Raw genomic sequence first — 20,000 nt, forward strand, 5'->3', positions numbered from 1 at the left:
TACTGCGTCTGACATGATGCAGGTCTCACGGTGAACTCACCTGAGACGGGACGCTCTTTGGGGGTTCGATGCGGATGGTGGGGTCCCACTCGCCTGGAGGAAGCACGGTGACCTGATCCAGGAACTCGTCGATCCCTGACAGCAGGTCGTTCCGGTCCTTTGCCTTGTAGGCGACATCATGGAAAATCTACCGGAGAGAGAGAGAGAGAGTGAGTGATGGAGTTCATTAACAGAATAATCAACACACCTTTAACTCCAAACTCCAAAACTGGAGCTTTGATTTTAAGTTCTGACCTCGTCGGTCATCAGAGTGGCCATGGAGCGTCCGATCTCGTGGTACTGAGGACCTTTTCCAAACGGGCCGAGCAGCAGGAAGAGAAACCTGAACGCACGAGCAGACAGTGAGTCACTAATTAATCATCAGCAGCATCATGTAGAGAAGAACGTTTCACCAGATATTTAAGGAAGAGCAAAAAGAAAAGAGAGGAAACATGAAGACGTGCTGAGCTCTGACCGAGAACAGCATGTGTGTGTGTGTGGTTCACCTGGTGGGCACGGGGACCTCGGTGAGGCCGGTCAGCAGCATGGCGGGGGCGAGACGAACAAAGGCGATGATCGGTCGATCCAGGAAGTCGACTTCACCCACCAGCACGTTAGAGGCCTCTGCACCCTGAGGAATCTTCTTCATGAAGTTCATGTCCACCTGACACACACACACACACACACACACAGACGCGCACACACACACACAGAGACACAGACACACACAGACACACACACACACACACACACACACACACACACACACACACACACACACACACACACACACACACACACACACACACACACACACACACACACACACACACACACACACACACACACACACACACACACACACACACACACACACACACACACACTTTATAAAACAGCTCAGGTGAGTCACTTTGGTTTCACTTTGTCGTCGACAAATCCATAAAAACAATAACAACAAAATCAAGACAACAGATCCAACCACAGCCTGATGATCGTTCACAAAACATCTTCACATCAAACACAGAGAACAGCTGACGCCACTGAATGACGACGACATGAAGCACCAAGAACAACCACAGCACAGAGAGAGCTCTCCGATTGGTCCACAGCCAGTGATTGACAGGCGAGCAGACTTACAGCGGGCCTTCTGCCGGCCGTCGGCATCAAACAAACACAGTCGCAGTCCTGCTGAAAACAACAAAACAAGTCATCGTCCAAAACACAAACAGCGTCTCATTGGCTGATTGTCAAAGTCACAAACACCTTTTTTTTTGTTTTATGAATGAAGTCACATTTCATCTTCAAAGATTTTAAATAAAAACTTTTCTATTTCAGTCTTTTGACTTTCACTTTGTTATTTCATGAGCTCTCTCTGTAATCTGACTCGAGGTGACTTTGTTTCCTGAACACGGGGCTTCTGGGAAACCGGGTTAAAAAAATAAACACACAGAGGACTTCAGATGTCAAAGATCACTCTGATGAAGAGTTGTAATCTGCTGCTTTGTGCTGCATCCTTAACCCTGCAGTATGCAGCTTCCACCACCAGGGGGCTCGCAATCAAAACAAAAACAAGATGACGTAGAGGCTGGCGGGGAATCATGGGAGTTCTCTCCGCTACATCCCTGCAGATATAATTCAGAACAGATTGAGACGTAGCGTTAGCCTGTATCCTTTAGCAGCTGCAGGAAGTCGTCTAACCCGAGTTCTGTCTCAGGTTTCATACGAATAAATCAATAAATCCATCTGACACCAAAAACAAGTCCTCTCTGCAATGAGCTGTAGACGAGACGCAGAGTCAGATTTGTGCAAAATCTGGCAGCAGTGGCTCAGTAGGGACTTTGGGTTGGGAACCGGTTCAAGTCTCAATGCAGACCACAATATGGAAGCTGGTCTGGTAGCTGGAGAGGAGCCAGGGCACTTCCTGAGAACTGCATTGAGTATATAAAATTCAGAATTCCAATAATATTGCTGATCCTCGTCAGTCGACATGAGTCTTCTTTGGTCTCTAACAACGCTGCTCTGTCGGGGCGCTGGTGGCTCAGTGGAGCGCGCCCCATGTATGAAGGCTATAGTCCTCCAAGCGGGCGGCCCAGGTTGAAATCCAACCTGTTGCTCCTTTTCCGCATGTCATTCCCTACTCTCTCTCTCTGATTTCAGACTCTATCCACTGTCCTATCTCTCCGATAAAGGCACAAAAAGCCCAAAAAATAAATCTGAAAAAAACAATAAACACTGCTCTGCCAAATGCACGTCGTCTGTGACGAGCTGTAATAACTAGAGGTGGGAAAAAAATACATTTAAAAATCGAGATTCTTCTCTTCTAAGATTTAAACTCGATTCATAATTCTCGATTTGTTTTTATTTATTTTATTGGGGGCTAATCAGTCACTCCCTGCTAAGTGCTAAAGCTAGCTCTGTAACTCAGTAGAACGCCAAATAGAACAACAAGAAATTCAGCCAGTCTCACAGATGAGTGGAGAAGATGCTGAAGTTTGAACTAATTCATAACTAGGTTTTAAATCCATGGATCAATGAATCCAGAATCGTTTTGAATCGAGACAGATTCCCAGCCCTCAAAATATCTGCACAGTTTTTTATGACTGCAGTTACAGACAGAAACCTTTAGAGGGCGCCAAAGCCCAGTTTCCTGTGCAGAGCCTTCAGCAGGCGACGCTCTGTCTGCAGGATAGACAATTCAAACATGGACCAGGTCTGAGTGATGTCACACTTTCTGAGTGATGTCACAGGTCGGAGTGATGTCACAGGTCTGAGTGATGTCACAGGTCTGAGTGATGTCACACTTTCTGAGTGATGTCACAGGTCTGAGTGATGTCACAGGTCTGAGTGATGTCACAGGTCTGAGTGATGTCACACTTTCTGAGTGATGTCACACGTCTGAGTGATGTCACACTTTCTGAGTGATGTCACAGGTCTGAGTGATGTCACAGGTCTGAGTGATGTCACACTTTCTGAGTGATGTCACACGTCTGAGTGATGTCACAGGTCGGAGTGATGTCACAGGTCTGAGTGATGTCACAGGTCTGAGTGATGTCACACTTTCTGAGTGATGTCACAGGTCTGAGTGATGTCACAGGTCTGAGTGATGTCACACTTTCTGAGTGATGTCACAGGTCTGAGTGATGTCACAGGTCTGAGTGATGTCACACTTTCTGAGTGATGTCACAGGTCTGAGTGATGTCACACTTTCTGAGTGATGTCACACGTCTGAGTGATGTCACAGGTCTGAGTGATGTCACACTTTCTGAGTGATGTCACAGGTCTGAGTGATGTCACACTTTCTGAGTGATGTCACAGGTCTGAGTGATGTCACAGGTCGGAGTGATGTCACAGGTCTGAGTGATGTCACACTTTCTGAGTGATGTCACACGTCTGAGTGATGTCACACGTCTGAGTGATGTCACAGGTCTGAGCGATGTCACACTTTCTGAGTGATGTCACAGGTCTGAGTGATGTCACAGGTCTGAGTGATGTCACAGGTCTGAGTGATGTCACAGGTCTGAGTGATGTCACACGTCTGAGTGATGTCACACGTCTGAGTGATGTCACACGTCTGAGTGATGTCACAGGTCTGAGTGATGTCACAGGTCTGAGTGATGTCACACGTCTGAGTGATGTCACAGGTCTGAGCGATGTCACACTTTCTGAGTGATGTCACAGGTCTGAGTGATGTCACAGGTCTGAGTGATGTCACACTTCAGGTTTCTGAGGCGGGCTTTATGAAGCTCGTCGATGGCGTCCTCCAGATTGGAAACAGAAACGGGCAGAGAGCAGTTTTCACCTTGCTGAAGTCCACCGTGCTGTTCTCTCGGCTGCCTCCGTTGATGCGACTCTCGCCGTTCTTGTTGTTGTCGAGGTTTCCCGGAGCCGAGTGAGGGGACGCCAGCAGACCTGCAGCGACAGGAAGTGAAGTTACACTCTGAACAGAAAGACGTAACAAGCTGAGGGAAGATAACATGATGCACACGTCTGCTGCCGTGTCAGGTGTTTACTTTATGTTCCATTTAGAGTCAAAGAAACCAGGAAGAGGGGAGGAGTTAGGGGCGGGGCTACAAGCTGCTAACTACAATAGAGACTTAGTGATGTGTCTCCATCGTCTCGTCCATGTGTGGTCACTTCAGGCCCAAAAACAAAAACACAGACTCTCAGATTTGAAGCTTTAAAACGTTCAAACAGCCGAGTCCACCTCTCGTAGACAGTCTGTGGTTGAAATGTTTCATTGTGTTTGAAAGAAGCCTTTGTTGGTTTTTTATCCCCGAGGGGAAATTCTGGTTTACACACGTTCACAAACTTCACCTCTGCTGTTCAGGGTTCAGTGATGGAGGGAGGCAATACTCAGGAAGTGACCTCGCACAACACCGACTTCAATACATGAAGCGGCGACCCTCAGGTTCCCAACCCGAGGTCCACACACACACTGAGCTTCTGCTGCTGCTTTGGAAATGATGATGACCCCATTTAGCATCAAGCTAGTGCTAGCATTAGCAGACGACTTGGAAAAATCTGAACTGTGTGACACTGAAGTATCCAGCTGACACTTTGTCATCAACTTCAATCAATCAATCAATCAACTTTTATTTGTATAGCGTCAACTCATAACAAGTGTTATCTCGAGACACTTTACAAGAACCAGGTAAAATACCTTACTCATTGTCTGTTAACATTACAAAAGAGCAGGTAAAAGACCTTACTCATTGTTATGTTACAAAAAGCAGGTAAAAGACCTTACTCATTGTTATGTTACAAAAAGCAGGTAAAAGACCTTACTTATTGCTATGTTACAAAGATCCGGTCTATCCATCATGAGCACTTTAGCAAAGCAGCAAAAGTTACAGTGGTAAGAAAAAACTGTCTTATTAAAAGGCAGAAATCTTCGGCCGGATCCCCGGCTCATGATGAAACAGTCTTCACAGGCCTAGACTGCGCCGGGCTTGGAAAGGGATAGGGGGAGAGATGGGATAAGATGCAGGAAGAGGGATAGAGAGCAAGGGGGTGGGGGGAGGTAGACCGTCCATCAGCAATCCGGTGGGGAGGGGAGGGGGTGTGGGGGGTTGTTCTGGCAGGCCGCCAACCCACGATCCGGTGGGGAGGGGGTAGTGGTGGAGTGGGGGTTGTTCTGGCAAGCCGTCAACCGATGATCTTGAGGAGCCTAGGAGAGCTCAAGAGCTCCCAGGAAAGTAGGTGGTTAGTGACTGAGATTTATAGATAGATACATGCAGTAATATGATGTACTGTATATGCAGAGAGAGAGAGGAGCTCAGGGTGCCAGTTCCCCCGGTAGTCTAAGCCTATAGCAGCATAACTAAGAGCTGGTCTACACCAGCACCAGCCCTAACTATAAGATTTATCACAAAGGAAAGTTTTAAGTCTAATCTTAAAAATACAGACTGTGTCTGCCTCCCGGACCCCGGCTGGAAGGCGGTTCCAGAGGAGAGGAGCCCGATAACTGAAGGCTTTACCCCCCATAGTACACTTGGAGACTGTAGGTACCACCAGCAGGCCTGATAACTGAAGGCTTTACCCCCCATAGTACACTTGGAGACTGTAGGTACCACCAGCAGGCCTGCACTCCGGGACCGTAACGCTCTCGAGGGACAGTACGGCACTAGTAGCTCCTTAAGATAAGATGGTGCCTGGCCATTTAGAGCTTTGTAGGTGAGAAGAAGGATCTTGAATTCTATTCTAGACTGTATAGGGAGCCAGTGCAGAGAAGCCAGGACAGGAGTAATGTGGTCCCATTTCCTGGTTCTGGTCAGTACACGAGCTGCAGCATTCTGGACCCGTTGAAGAGTCTTTAGAGATTTGCCAGAGCACCCTGACAAAAGAGATTTACAATAATCCAATCTGGAGGTAACACATGCATGAACTAGTTTTTCTGCATCACTTTGCGACAGGATATTCCTGATCTTGGATATATTACGAAGGTGAAAGTAGGCTGTTCTTGAAACTTGACTGATGTGAGAGCTAAAAGACATATCTTGATCAAAAATAATTCCTAGATTCCTAACAGTGGTGCTAGATGCCAGGCTGATGTCATTAAGGACAGTCAAATCACTAGAAAAAGTCTCTCTGAGGTTTTTAGGGCCTAGCACAATAACTTCAGTCTTGTCTGAGTTAAGTAGCAAAAAAATTCTGGTCATCCAGGTCCTAACGTCCTTAAGGCATGTTTCTAGCTGACATAACTGACTGGTAGCATCGGGCTTCATTGATACATAAAGCTGAGTATCATCTGCATAACAATGAAACTGTATGGAGTGTTTCATCATAATATTTCCCAGAGGAAGCATATATAATGTAAAAAGAATTGGTCCAAGCACTGAACCTTGTGGGACTCCATGGCAAACTTTAGTGTGCATAGAGGACTCATCATTAACATGTACAAACTGAGATCGGTCTGATAAGTAGGATTCAAACCAACTTAAAGCAGTCCCTGTAATTCCAAGCAAATGCTCCAGTCTGTACAACAGGATCCGATGGTCAATGGTGTCAAAAGCAGCACTAAGATCTAACAAGACGATCACAGAGAGAAGTCCCCTGTCTGAGGCTAGAAGTAGATCGTTTGTAACTCTAACTAGTGCAGTCTCAGTGCTATGGTGGACTCTAAATCCTGACTGAAACTCTTCAAATAAACTGTTGTCATGGAGAAAGTCACACAGCTGTTTAGCTACCACTTTCTCCAGGATCTTTGAGATAAAAGGAAGGTTGGATATAGGCCTGTAGTTAGCTAGAGTTCCTGAATCTAGAGTAGGCTTTTTAAGTAGAGGTTTGATTACCGCTACTTTAAATGTCTGTGGTACATAGCCTGCCAGTAAAGACATATTGATCATATCTAATATGGAGTTGCTAACTAAGGGAAAGACTTCCTTAAACAGCTTGGTTGGGATTGGGTCCAAAATACAGGTTGACGGTTTCGATGCAGAAAAAATGGAATATAACTCTGAAAGGTCGATTGGAGAAAAACAGTCGAGACTAATATCTGGTCCTGGAACTGTCTCTGCCGTAACAGACGTATCTGCACCAGGTAAGGGCAGGAGGTTACCAATTTTGTCTCTGATGTCTAGAACTTTGTTGTTGAAAAAGCTAAGGAAATCATTACTGCTGAGGGCTAGAGGAATACAAGGCTCAATGGAGCCATGACTCTCTGTCAGCCTGGCTACAGTGCTGAAAAGGTATCTAGGATTGCCTTTGTTTTCCTCGATTAGAGAGGAGTAGTAGGCAGCTCGGGCGTGACGTAGAGCCTTCATATATCTTCTATGACTATCCTGCCAGAAAAAACGAGATTCTACCGTTTTGGTCGAACGCCATATTCTTTCAAAATTCCGTGATGATTGTTTCAGAGTACGGGTTTCTGAGTTGAACCATGGAGCTATTCTCCGCCGCTTGACAACCTTCTGTTTCAGGGGAGCAATCGAATCCAGAGTAACTCTCAGCGAATCCACTGCACTATCAACAAACTGATCTAGCTGAGAGGGACTAAAGCTATCATAAGAGTTTCCAACTGGGTTGAAACACGGTACTGAATCAAAAACAGCTGAAATAGCTTCCTTAAATCTAGCTACAGCACTATCAGACAAACTTCTAGAAAGCACACCTCTTCCAGGCAGAGGTAATTCTAGTAGGACAAAATCAAATGTAATAAAAAAATGGTCTGATAGAAGAGGATTTTCTAGGAAAACTGTAAGGTTATGGATTTCAATTCCATAAGCTAAAACAAGATCCAGGGTGTGGTTAAAATGATGAGTAGGTTCGTTTACACCCTGGGTGAAACCAATAGAGTCTAATAGTGACATGAAAACTGTGCTCAGGCTATCATTTTCAACATCCACATGGATATTGAAGTCACCTACAACAATTATTCTATCACTGCTAAGGACTAAGTCTGATAAAAAATTCTGCAAACTCAGATAGAAACTCAGAATATGGGCCAGGAGGGCGGTAAACTACAGCAACTAGAACTGGCTGAAAAGTTCTTGAGACTGGATGTGAAAGACTAAGAACAAGGCTTTCAAAAGAAGAAAAATTCAGCTTTGGTCGAGGGTTAACTAAAAGACTGGAATTAAAAATAGCTGCTACTCCACCACCTCGTCCGGTGTCTCGAGGTATATGAGTATTAAAATGACTGGGAGGAGTGGATTCATTCAAACTAACATATTCATCTCGACACAGCCAGGTTTCAGTCAAAAAAAGTAAATCAATGTGCTGATCTGATATCAGATCATTCACTAAAAGAGACTTGGATGCTAAGGACCTAATGTTCAAAAGTCCGCAGTGAATCCTCCGATCTTGTAGCAAAATCTAATCAGATTCTGATGATTCACGCCGTTTGGATGACTTATAAAAACGGGTCTGGACCGGGGGACAGACACAGTACCTATAGTATAACTACAGTTCGATTCAGAATTACAGCTATAGTGACTGGGAGACAGATCTAAGTGTAAGACTGCAGCTCTGCCTCCTGGTCTGAACTCTGTGTTGTTGTCAGGGTTTTGGACTAATAACCTCTGCTATGTTTCTAGATAATAGAGCTGCACCGTCCAAAGTGGGATGGATGCCGTCTCTAGCTAGCAGACCAGGTTTTCCCCAAAAAGACTGCCAGTTATCTATGAAGCCCACATCGTGTGCTGGACACCACCTCGACAGCCAGCGGTTGAGTGATGACATGCGGCTATACATGTCATCACTGGTCTGATTTGGGAGGGGTCCAGAGAACACTACGGAGTCCGACATCGTCTTAGTACACACCACTCCACATTAACCTTAGTGACTTCAGACTGGCGTAGTCGGGAGTCATTAGTGCCGACATGAATTACGATTGTATCAAATCTACCTTTAGTCTTTGTCAGCAACTTTAAATGAGATGCGATGTCGCCCGCTCTGGCCCCGGGTATACACCTAACTATGCCCGCTGACTTCGCTAGCTTCACGTTTCGGACTATGGCGTCTCCAATAATCAGAGTTTTATTCTCAGCGGGTGTGTCGCTGAGTGGGGAAGATTTGTTTGAAACGTGAAGTGGTTGGTGGGGAACCGTGTGCTTCGATTTTCGACTATGCTTCCCTCGGACAGTAACCCAGCCACCGCCTCCCGGCTGCTCGGGAGCTACCGGGGGGGAAGCCAAGCTATGTCGGCCCGCACCGGCTACAGGTGGCTGGCTAACTACTGCTGCATACGATGACTCTGACTCAATGGTGCGGAGCCGTCTCTCATCGTGTTTCCTCTGTAGGTTAAACTTTAATGAAAGAAGCATCATCAGAACGCCGCTCTGCATCGTTAGCCGTCACGCTCTCTGACTCCTTCCTGTTTGTCCGGATTCAGAGTTTTAAACCCGTCGGCTTCAGCACATTAACACACGTAATCTCCGCTTCACTTTCTGGATCAGTGATCGTCTGAGCATCCTGGATGTTAAAACTCGCTGACTCGGCAGCTGCTGCAGGTCAGTGCTGACCGACAGGAAGCGCACCAGACGGGGAACGTTCCTCGAGACTCATCCTGCGGATATTAAACGTTAATGAACAGTTTCATAGCTCCACACAGGTGCACTCAGGTGAGAATCAAACATCCAATCAGAACGCAGCTGAGATCAAATCCTCATCAGACTCTGATCATCTCTGGTTGGGTTTTTTTCAGGGATTTTCTGACTCCATTTCTCTCCTGAGGTGTTTTTAGATGTTGGACTCTAAATCGTAAACTCGCCCAAACCCCGAGCACCGTCAGCCACGACGATGACATCGTGTTTCAAATATCATTAACGCCCAGAGAGCGCCGTGGTCTCACCGTTGCGTTCCAGTAGATGAGGGTCCGAGTGTTTCTTGCCGATGTCAGCGAACGAGCGGACCAGCGGGATCCTGTTGCTCAGCTTCTTCTCGTTCTGATGGTGATGGCGTCTCAACATGGCCTCCCTCACCTTCTCCCGACCGTCCTCCTCCAGCTGGCCCGACACCAGCATGCTGTCGATCACCATGTCTGCACGGGGAGAGAGGCGGTTAGCTAACATGCTACAAAGCACGGATGCAACGAGGCACCCCTCGGTGTCCGCACATCAGGAAATAATCTGGTGTCAGTAGACGATGTTATTTGTTGTAAGGCAAGTTTATTTATGTCGCACATTTCAACAACAAGGCAACTCAAAGTGCTTCACACAAGAAAAGCATCATGACAGAGGAAAGAAAAGAAACATTAAAATAGAACATTTAAAAAATCACTGAAATTATTAAATCTGAAAATATGTTCAAATAAAAATAATTCAAATGAAATTAATTGAAATAAATAAAGTAAAAATATAAAAAGAGTTCAAAGTTACAGTGCAGAGTTAAAGTTTAAAATCTTATTAAAGCTGTTTAATGAAAGGCAGCTGTAAACAGGTGAGTCTTCAACCTGGATTTAAAAGAGCTGAGAGTTTCAGCAGACCTGCAGTTTTCTGGGAGTTTGTTCCAGATATAAGGAGCATAGAAACTGAACGCTGCTTCTCCATGTTTGGTTCTGACTCTGGGGACAGAGAGCAGACCTGTCCCAGACCACCTGAGCGGTCTGGATGGTTCATAATTAATCAGGAGGTCACTCATGTATTTTGGCCCTAAACCTTTAAGCGCTTTATAAACCAGCAGCAGGATTTTAAAGTCTATTCTCTGACAGACTGGGAGCCGGTGTAAAGACCTCAGAAGTGGACTGATGTGATCCATTTTCTTGGTTTTGGTGAGGACTCTAGCAGCAGCGTTCTGGATCAGCTGTAGTTGTCTGACTGATGTTTTAGGCAGACCTGTAAAGACACTGTTGCAGTAATCAAGACGACTGAAGATAAAAGCATGGACAAGTTTTTCCAGGTCCTGCTGGGACATAAGTCCTCTAATTCTTGATATGTTCTTCAGGTGATAGTGGGCTGATTTTGTAATTGTCTTAATGTAACTTTTAAAATTGAGGTCTGAGTCCATCACTACGCCCAGATTTCTTGCCTGGTCTGTGGTTTTAAGTCTTACTGACTGAAGCTGATTGTGACTCTTAGTCGCTCCTCCTTTGCTCCAAAAACAACAACCTCAGTTTTGTCTTTGTTTGGCTGGAGAAAATGTTTGCACATCCACTCACTTGATTTGTTCTATGAATTTACTCAGTGCTTTTATTTTTGTGCTTAATTTTTATTTAATTTTTTTCAATTTAACTTCTAGTTCACCTTTTTGACTAAATTCCCCCCAAAAATCACCAATATATTGATTCATTACAAGACACCGTGAATACATTAAAAACCGTGTTGACCTGCGATCTCTTCGATCGTGTTGGCTCTCATGTCGAGCAGCACGGTGCCGTTCAGGATGCATGAACGCAGCTCGAAGAGACTGTGGAGCGACAGCGTGGCCACGTACGGTTTACTCCATCGCTCACCGCCGTCCTCCACGTCCTCCTCAAACTTCAGCCACCTGAAACACAACGACCACGGGTCACACCTCACAGACTCAGCAGGATTATCACTAAAACAGGAGTTCTTGCAGGTCGTTTTTCAAAATAAAAGCATCATTTCTAATGTAGTAAAACAGCGTGCAATAAAGTATTAAGGAAAAAAAAAAAAAAAGCATAATTTCTTCTTCCTGATTCCACCGAGCTGCTCGGATCAGTTTGAGTCCTGAAATGTTTGAGGCATGAAAAGACGTGTGTTCTGATCCCCGTCAGTCCCACAGGAGTTATGAAGGACTCCTGAATAAAAACAGGTTAATCCGACTTTCAGAGCGAGGGATGAGCTATGTAAACAAAGTGAAGTTATTACAAACAGAAGACAAAGATGTGACTGAGGCCTTTAATCCTCAACAATCTCAATGTAAACAAAGAGTGTGTCCTCACCTGGCGGTCTCCTTCCACTCCGTGAAGTCTCCGTCTCTGAAGGCGAGCTCGTCCAGCTCGGTGAAGAGGTCGTGGGGGACGTGCTCCTCGTCTCCGTCCTCCGTCCCGAGGATGAACTGGACTCTCTGAGACGGCGTGTCTGCAGGGACAGAATCACATCAAACTTTTATTTTGACTTGTTTTTTATTTCAGTTTCAGCTCGTTGAACCTCCAGATAAAAATATGAGTTAAGATTAACCGAGTTGAAAAGAGGCGCCGATGAAATTCTAAACATGGATCAGCTGCTTCTATCAGTAACTCGGGGTGAGGTCATCACGCACACACTGAGGAGAGCGATACAAACCGTTTGAGGGCGACTCTCGTCCGTCCTCCCGGTCCGAGCGGTCCCGTCGTTTGCGGTGATGTCGGTGTCCTCGGTGGCGGTGCCGCCTTCGACTCTGTCGGCCCAGAGGAACGTGCACGCCGACGTACACGGCCCTGTGACCTGGAGGGAAGTGAACACACATTAACAGGTAAACTTTATGAAATCCATTTATTGAAGAAAGTCAAAACAAAACAGAAGCTTACACAAAGACGACTGAAGTAACATGAGATGTTTTTATTTTTGAACATGGTATAATCAGTGTGCAGAGGCCTTTAGTCGGGGTTCATTAAAGTCATCTTTGATGAATCTGGTGCTAACAGAGACTCACTCTCCAGTTCCTCCTTCTCAAAGTTGGTGTTGAGGGTGGAGCTGGTCTTCCCCTGGTCGAGTACGGCCTCCTCATCGTTTCCCTGCAGAACAAACAGAAAGGTCTTCTTATTGGACAGGAAGCAGCTTTCAGATTTATTAAATTAACATATTTTTATTTATCACAGAAGCTGACCTCTTCTGTTTCCTTTTCAATATTTTAAATCATTTTTATGTTTTCATGGATGTCAGGCTTCACTTCCCCTCCCTGCACACATCTCGTTCATTCTTTCATCGACCACATTAATGTAAGGTATCTTCCTCCTGTTAAAACTTTATCTACATCGAGCTCTGAAGCTATCTGGCCCCGCCCACATCCACAACATGATGTCACGGCTGATGTAAACAGGAAGTGCTCTGACAGCTGGAGGAGACGGACAGACAGAAAAACAAACAAGATGGAGGACATATGATCTCAGTGTCTATCATGTACAGACACACACACAGTGATATGTGATGTTTGTGATTATGTGTGAAACAGGAAGTGCTCACACACACACACACACACACACACACACACACACACACACAGGAAGTGGAGATGAGGCCTCTGCTGCTTCCGCTTCACTTCCTTTTTTTATACAGTGTTCAGTGTTCGTCATGAGAACGCTTCTGAAACCGATTCCCACAATGCACCTCACTTCTTCACGCTCAGACCCGTGAAAAACTGAATGTGACCGTTCAGAAGGAACAGAACAAGTCAATAATTAAAGGAAGAATGTGAAACTCTCTGATCCAATAGATGAGCTCCAGCATAAAACCAAAACAAACTGCTGTTAGGCCACGCCTCCTTGCTGTTAGGCCACGCCTCCTCCATACTGAAGCCTCCAGAGACACACCTCCAACCCCCCCTCCACTCACGATCACATGACGGAGTTATCAATTAAAACGCATCATAATTAAATACCAAGTGGCAGACAAACTGTCCTCTGCTCGAGCTGCAATCACATTGTTGTGTTAGCATGCTAATGTTAGCGCTCTCTATAGTTAGCACGTAGCTTCACATTGTTGTGTTAGCATGCTAATGTTAGCGCTCTTCAGTTAGCTCGTAGCTTCACATTGTTGTGTTAGCATGCTAATGTTAGCGCTCTTCAGTTAGCACGTAGCTTCACATTGTTGTGTTAGTATGCTAATGTTAGCGCTCTTTAGTTAGCACGTAGCTTCACATTGTTGTGTTACTATGCTAATGTTAGCGCTCTTTAGTTAGCTCGTAGCTTCACATTGTTGTGTTAGCATGCTAATGTTAGCGCTCTTTAGTTAGCTCGTAGCTTCACATTGTTGTGTTAGCATGCTAATGTTAGCGCTCTTTAGTTAGCTCGTAGCTTCATATTGTTGTGTTAGCATGCTAATGTTAGCGCTCTTTAGTTAGCTCGTAGCTTCATATTGTTGTGTTAGCATGCTAATGTTAGCGCTCTTTAGTTAGCGCGTAGCTTCATATTGTTGTGTTAGCATGCTAATGTTAGCGCTCTTCAGTTAGCTCGTAGCTTCACATTTCATGTAAACTGACACAGAATGAGCGTGATCTAAAAACTCTTACTAACATCTAAATAATCAGTGAGTATGTTCTTCTCTCTAGTTCTTGACTAAAACAGCTTTTATACACAAGGGGAGGAGCCGGCCGTCCCGTCCATGTAAACACGGCTCTGACAACAACACAGCCAGCGGGACTCAAGCTTCTCCCTCATTGTAGACAGTCATGACTCAGAGACACATTTACACAGGACAGACTTTATGATTTATTTATGAGGAACACTTCTCTGGTCCAAACAAATCCAGAACATTCAGGAGCAGAATCTAAAGAAGGAGGAGGACATACTGGCTGCTGCACTTCAATAGAGCATGTTTCCTTCATGTGTGATGAGATAAGTTTCCAGAGGACTAAACTGTGTAACCACAGTTATGAGTTAAAGATAAACAACAGATGCCTCTCTGTGATAAAAACTTACACTGTGTGTATTTGAATAAAAATGTTTCTCTCTCTCGTGTGGGTTCACTTACTCTCCACCTATCATCGAGCTGTTTCCTGTTTAACTCGTTTCCTTAAATGTTTCATGATGAGGTCCAACACGTCCCTCATGTTGAGTTTAAAGCCCCCTCTGTGTGCACTCATTACCACCAAACACAACCTGTGACTTGTTCTGATTACACACTCTGAGAAGTCACACAGATCTGACCTGAAGTCCAACACGCCCAAATATTGTGTCATTTCTTCTTTTGAATTTCCAAACGTTGCAGGTTAACGCCTGCACACTCTCGAAATCTCATATTAAAAAACCTTGGCAATGAATGTGTACATAGCAGACCACGCTCTCCCTCTCTCTCTCTTTGGGTGAAAAACAAGTGGTTTAAAAACAAGTCTTTAACCTGTTTCTGCACCAATAAGTTTCCCATGTATTTGTGCAAACCGTCTCTTTGGCTGAAAAGGATTGTGTTTAAGCGTTTGGTAAGTTTCTACCCTCAGGCATCAGTTTCATTTAAAACCCTCTGAAGTCACTGAGGACAAAAATGTCCATTTCCAAAAAACTAATATAAAAAGAACAGATTGATATTTTTTTCTACTTTTTTCTGCATAAATCTCTTAAACAACTTCAGCTCTGCTCAAATAGAATCATGCAAGCAAACTGGCATTTAAAGGGTTAAATTCCTGAAAATGATTGAATGTTTGGTAGTTTTAGTTTAAAAGAAGAATTTCCCTCAGGGATTAATAAAGTATGAAAAAATAAAAACAAAAATGAGTCCTCCGGGGCGCTGGTGGCAGTGGTTTGTGCTCGTGCCCCATGTATGGTGGCTTTGGTCTTCCAAGCGGGCGGCCCGGGTTCAAATCCAGCCTATGGCTACTTTCCCGCATGTCATTCCCTACTCTCTCTGTCCCTGATTTCCAGCTCTATCCACTGTCCTATCTCTATATTAAAGGCACAAAAAGCCAAAAAAAAAATCTTAAAAAAAAAATCTTAAAAAAAAAAAAAAAAAGAGTCCTCCAAGCGGGTGGCCCGGGTCTGGGTTCAGCCTGTGTCTCCTTTCCTGCTTGTCGTTCCCCATCCTCTCTCTCCCTCTCTCTGTCCACTGTCATCTCTCTCGCTAATAATAAAAAGCCCCAAAAATAAACCTTTAAAAAAACTAAGTATGGAAGATGTTGTTGACCTCGCCTAGTTGCCAACGTCTTCGTGCTAGTCACACAACGTTGTCTCTCTCTCTTTGTTCAAAATGATGACTGAATATCTGTAGGTTATTTTTTATTAAGCCTTGGTACTGTTTGTTTCTATTAATCATTCAAATAACAGAGACTGGGGCGCCCGATAGCCTAGTGGTTATACGGCTCGCTCCATGTATGGAGGCAATAGTCCTCGTCGCAGCGGGCGTGGGTTTGAATCTAGCCATGGTCATTCCCCCCACGCTCGCGGGGGTTAGCCCTCCAAGTTTCCAGCTTGTCATTCTCTCTCTCTCTCTCTCCCACGTTTCTGACTCTGTCCACTGTCCTCTCTCTCTCTCAGGCATAAAAATCCAAAAATAAACCATCAGTCAATAAAATAACAAAGACTGGGGCTCTGGGTAGCCTACTGGTTATTCCCCGGAGGAAACAGTCCTCTTTGCGGTTGCCATTGCAGCGGCTGGGTTCGAATCCCGCCTCGGCCCTTTACTGTGTATCTCTCTCCTCCCTACGTTTCCTCTCTCTCTTCACCTGTGCTTTCCAACAAACAAAGATTGGGGTTTGTTTGTTTTTTTAAGGTGGTGGGGCGCTGGTGGTTTGGTACGACCCATGTATGGAAGCTGTAGTCTTCCAAGTGGGCAGCCCAGGTTCAAATCCGACCTGTGGCTCCATTCCTGCAGGTCGTTCCCCACTCTCTCTCTCTCCAATTTCTGACTCTATCCACTGTCCTATCTCTAATAAAGGCACAAAAAGCCCAAAAATAAACCTTTAAAAAAAAAAAAACGAAAAATAGAAAAAATATTGTCAAAGTATTTGTGCAATCTGTTTTTTAAGTTTTAGTACGTGATATAATATAAAAAATGCAGAGTGCAGGGTTTTCAAACATGCGGTATCTACAAGTATCCAAAGTTTACCGGAGTGTAAACATCACACAGTCAGTCTTTAAGAGTGAGACACAAACAGCAGATACTCACCAGGGACACGGCTCTGGAAACTCTCAGACTGACAATATCTCCCCAAAAGTCTCCCATTGCTGCTCTTTCCAAAACACACTCGATCGAGTCAAACAAACTCTCCTCTGGAACCAGAAACACTCTGCAGGAGGAACTGAGAAAACAAAGAAACCCCTCAGGCAGCGACCTCCTCGCAGTGTGAAAATCCAGCAGCTGTGACACAGAGCGAGTGCGGACAGCAGCGGTGCGTGGGTCTGCGAGTCGTCCAGGTTGAGATGTAAATACAGCTGTAGAGACTCGGCAAAGACTTGTGTATTTATAGCCGAGAACGAGAGAGAGAAAGAGAGCTGCTTCAGTGAGCGAGCAGTCAGCCTGAAGTCTGCAAACACAGCAGGAAAACACACACACACACAAGGGGGCGGGGCTTCAAAGAACAAGTCACACAGAGCAGGAAAAAAGAAGTGAGACAACCAAGAGGTACTTTCACAACAACTACTGTACTCAGTTCATCTGTCAATATGTCGAGTCCCAAGTCCATCCGAACAAGTCCCAAGTCCAAACCAATGAGTCTGAAATCAAATAGAAAGTCCATAAAGGACAACACCTTCAAAAAGGGACAGTCAAGCCTAAAGCATATACCAACATGCTAACAACAAGTCAGAAGTCAAGTCCATCCAAACAAGTACCAACTCAATACCAATGAGTCCTAAAAACATATTGAAAGTCAATTAAGGACAATACCGTAAAAAAGGGACAGTCAAGCCTAGAGACAAAAACCAAGTCAGAAGTCAAGTCCCAGGTCATGACAAACAAGTCTAAGTCTTTAGTCCCAATTCAAAACCAACAGGTCCGTATTCAAGTCCAAAGTCAAGACGAGCAAAGTCAGGCTCTGAATAAACAAAAAGAAGTCAAGGCCATCATTAAGTCAAGACCTGTAAATCTCAAGTCATATCTCAAGACAAGTCCAAGTCTAGCCCCAAGTCCAGACCTGTAAATCTCAAGTCATATCTCAAGACAAGTCCCAGTCTAGTCCCGAGTCAAGACCTGTAAATCTCAAGTCATATCTCAAGACAAGTCCAAGTCTAGTCCCGAGTCAAGACCTGTAAATCTCAAGTCATATCTCAAGACAAGTCCCAGTCTAGTCCCGAGTCAAGACCTGTAAATCTCAAGTCATATCTCAAGACAAGTCCAAGTCTAGTCCCGAGTCAAGACCTGTAAATCTCAAGTCATATCTCAAGACAAGTCCCAGTCTAGTCCCGAGTCAAGACCTGTAAATCTCAAGTCATATCTCAAGACAAGTCCAAGTCTAGCCCCAAGTCCAGACCTGTAAATCTCAAGTCATATCTCAAGACAAGTCCCAGTCTAGTCCCGAGTCAAGACCTGTAAATCTCAAGTCATATCTCAAGACAAGTCCAAGTCTAGTCCCGAGTCAAGACCTGTAAATCTCAAGTCATATCTCAAGACAAGTCCCAGTCTAGTCCCGAGTCAAGACCTGTAAATCTCAAGTCATATCTCAAGACAAGTCCAAGTCTAGTCCCGAGTCAAGACCTGTAAATCTCAAGTCATATCTCAAGACAAGTCCCAGTCTAGTCCCGAGTCAAGACCTGTAAATCTCAAGTCATATCTCAAGACAAGTCCAAGTCTAGCCCCAAGTCCAGACCACCAGATGCAAAGAAATCTATCTTTTAAAGTTTATGACTGAAGTCCTCTGAGCTCCCACGTTTCTCTGCATGTGATATTTTGTATCTGTGAACAACAAACTGTTTTACCGCAGCAGATCTCTGGAACCCCCCCCCCCCCCCCCCCCCCCCCGTGAGCCTCACAGGTAACGTCAGCTCGTTCTCAGGAATTCTAATAAGAATCAACAACAAGCTTCAACACGACCATAGAGTGTAAATACAAAAGAACGAGAGACGAGGATCTACATTTCCTCTTCTGTTTCAGCGACCACACGACTACAGACACCCTGACATCGAACAACCACCGACCTCGACTCAAAACAGGAACACAAAATACTTTTGAAGGTCACCTCCCCGATATTCTGGATTTCCCAACTTCCTGTCTTATCAGAAGCTGAGAGGACGATCAAGCCTCCTGATATCTTCATGAACACAGGCTGAACGTATGAAAAGGCGTTGTGAAGCGTCTCTGCTGCGAGTTATCGACAGAGGGGTTTTTTTCTGGGCAGAAAAGCGCTGACTGTGCGCTCGGGAGCACTCGTGTAACGGCCGCTGTATGACCGACTCTGCTCCGTTACTTTTTACTGCATGTTTTATATTTGAGATCGTTTATTTCCCGATCAGACGCAGAGCGAGGAGGATGTGGGTACGAGACACGACCTGTAGGAGACTAAACTATGGGAAATATAATAATTATATAACATGTGGAAAAGACGGCGGTGATGCAAACATCGCCTTTCTGAAAAGTTAAAAGATTTTCAACTTGAGTGCTCAGAGCGGCCGCAGGAAAAAGGCGGAGCGCTCAGAAGAATGGTGCAGGTCGCTATGCTTTTTCTCCAGGCGCTCTCTACTCATAACAAAACAATTGGAAAAAGACGCTGGCGCTCAGATACAAACGCCAGGTGGACACGATGCTTGAGTGCGAGTGTCAGCAATATTTTCTGCATCTTTATTGTTCCGACTGCTCTCACAGCCTTCTGCAAAGATACTTCACATATGTTTGGTAAAACATGTCAAGAATGGAGGTAAAACCTCCCTTCCAGAGAGGGGGCGTGGTCAGACACCGCTCATTTACATATTTAAAGGTACAGACACAGAAACAGCCTGTTCTGAGCAGGGCTGAAATAGAGGGGTTTATAGACATGATCAAATACAGGATCAGAGTGGATTTAGAACAAGAAACTTCACACACATGTTTTGAGGAGCTCTGAGACTTATTTAAACTGAAGAAGAAGAGGAGGAGGAGGATATGTCACCTTTAACAGATACACGTTTCTGTGCGCACGTTAAAGGCAGGGTTGGTCATTTCCTCCAGGTGTGCAGACGGAGCACAGAGGGAATGCTACTTTCAAAATCATGCTAGTTTTTGAAAGCTACCAACCCTGCCTTTAACGTACTGAGGAGGAAGAGGAGTCGTGCAGAGTTCAGTGCAAAGAGACGATCAGATGGTTCTGTTATTGTGATCTCATGTGGACCTCTTTAGTCCGGTCTGATGGTCAACATGTTTAAAAGAAATCAAAAAAAAAGACAAACCTCAAAGTGGAAAACAGAACTGAAACAAAGATCAGCACAGACTTCCAGAGGAAGCATCACAGCTTACAACCGA

At 44.9% G+C, this 20,000-nt stretch overlaps 2 protein-coding genes across 3 annotated transcripts in view; one reads left to right on the forward strand and one right to left on the reverse strand.

Annotated features, from left to right (window-relative positions):
* The window catches only part of LOC132970626 (sodium bicarbonate cotransporter 3-like), a 56,242-nt gene that overhangs the window by 25,445 nt on the left and 10,797 nt on the right, over nt 1–20,000 (reverse strand). Inside the window, exons 1-10 of one of the 2 annotated variants that reach the window (XM_061034484.1) lie at nt 16,737–17,076; nt 12,577–12,658; nt 12,228–12,368; nt 11,885–12,023; nt 11,306–11,466; nt 9,833–10,021; nt 3,842–3,951; nt 546–703; nt 295–382; nt 41–187 (exon numbers count right to left, since the gene is read on the reverse strand). In XM_061034484.1, the coding sequence (XP_060890467.1) occupies nt 41–187; nt 295–382; nt 546–703; nt 3,842–3,951; nt 9,833–10,021; nt 11,306–11,466; nt 11,885–12,023; nt 12,228–12,368; nt 12,577–12,658; nt 16,737–16,793 (1,272 nt within the window). In that variant the 5' untranslated portion in view covers nt 16,794–17,076. Of the gene's footprint in view, nt 1–40; nt 188–294; nt 383–545; nt 704–3,841; nt 3,952–9,832; nt 10,022–11,305; nt 11,467–11,884; nt 12,024–12,227; nt 12,369–12,576; nt 12,659–16,736; nt 17,077–20,000 lie in introns of those variants that run through there. The other variant, XM_061034485.1, reaches the window with a different exon arrangement.
* Nucleotides 1–20,000, forward strand: part of LOC132970627 (cerebellin-2-like) — a 123,990-nt gene that overhangs the window by 8,522 nt on the left and 95,468 nt on the right. The gene's annotated exons all lie outside the window — the stretch shown is intronic.

This window comes from Labrus mixtus, unplaced genomic scaffold (genome assembly GCF_963584025.1).
Source record: "Labrus mixtus unplaced genomic scaffold, fLabMix1.1 SCAFFOLD_53, whole genome shotgun sequence".
Lineage (NCBI taxonomy): Eukaryota > Metazoa > Chordata > Actinopteri > Labriformes > Labridae > Labrus > Labrus mixtus.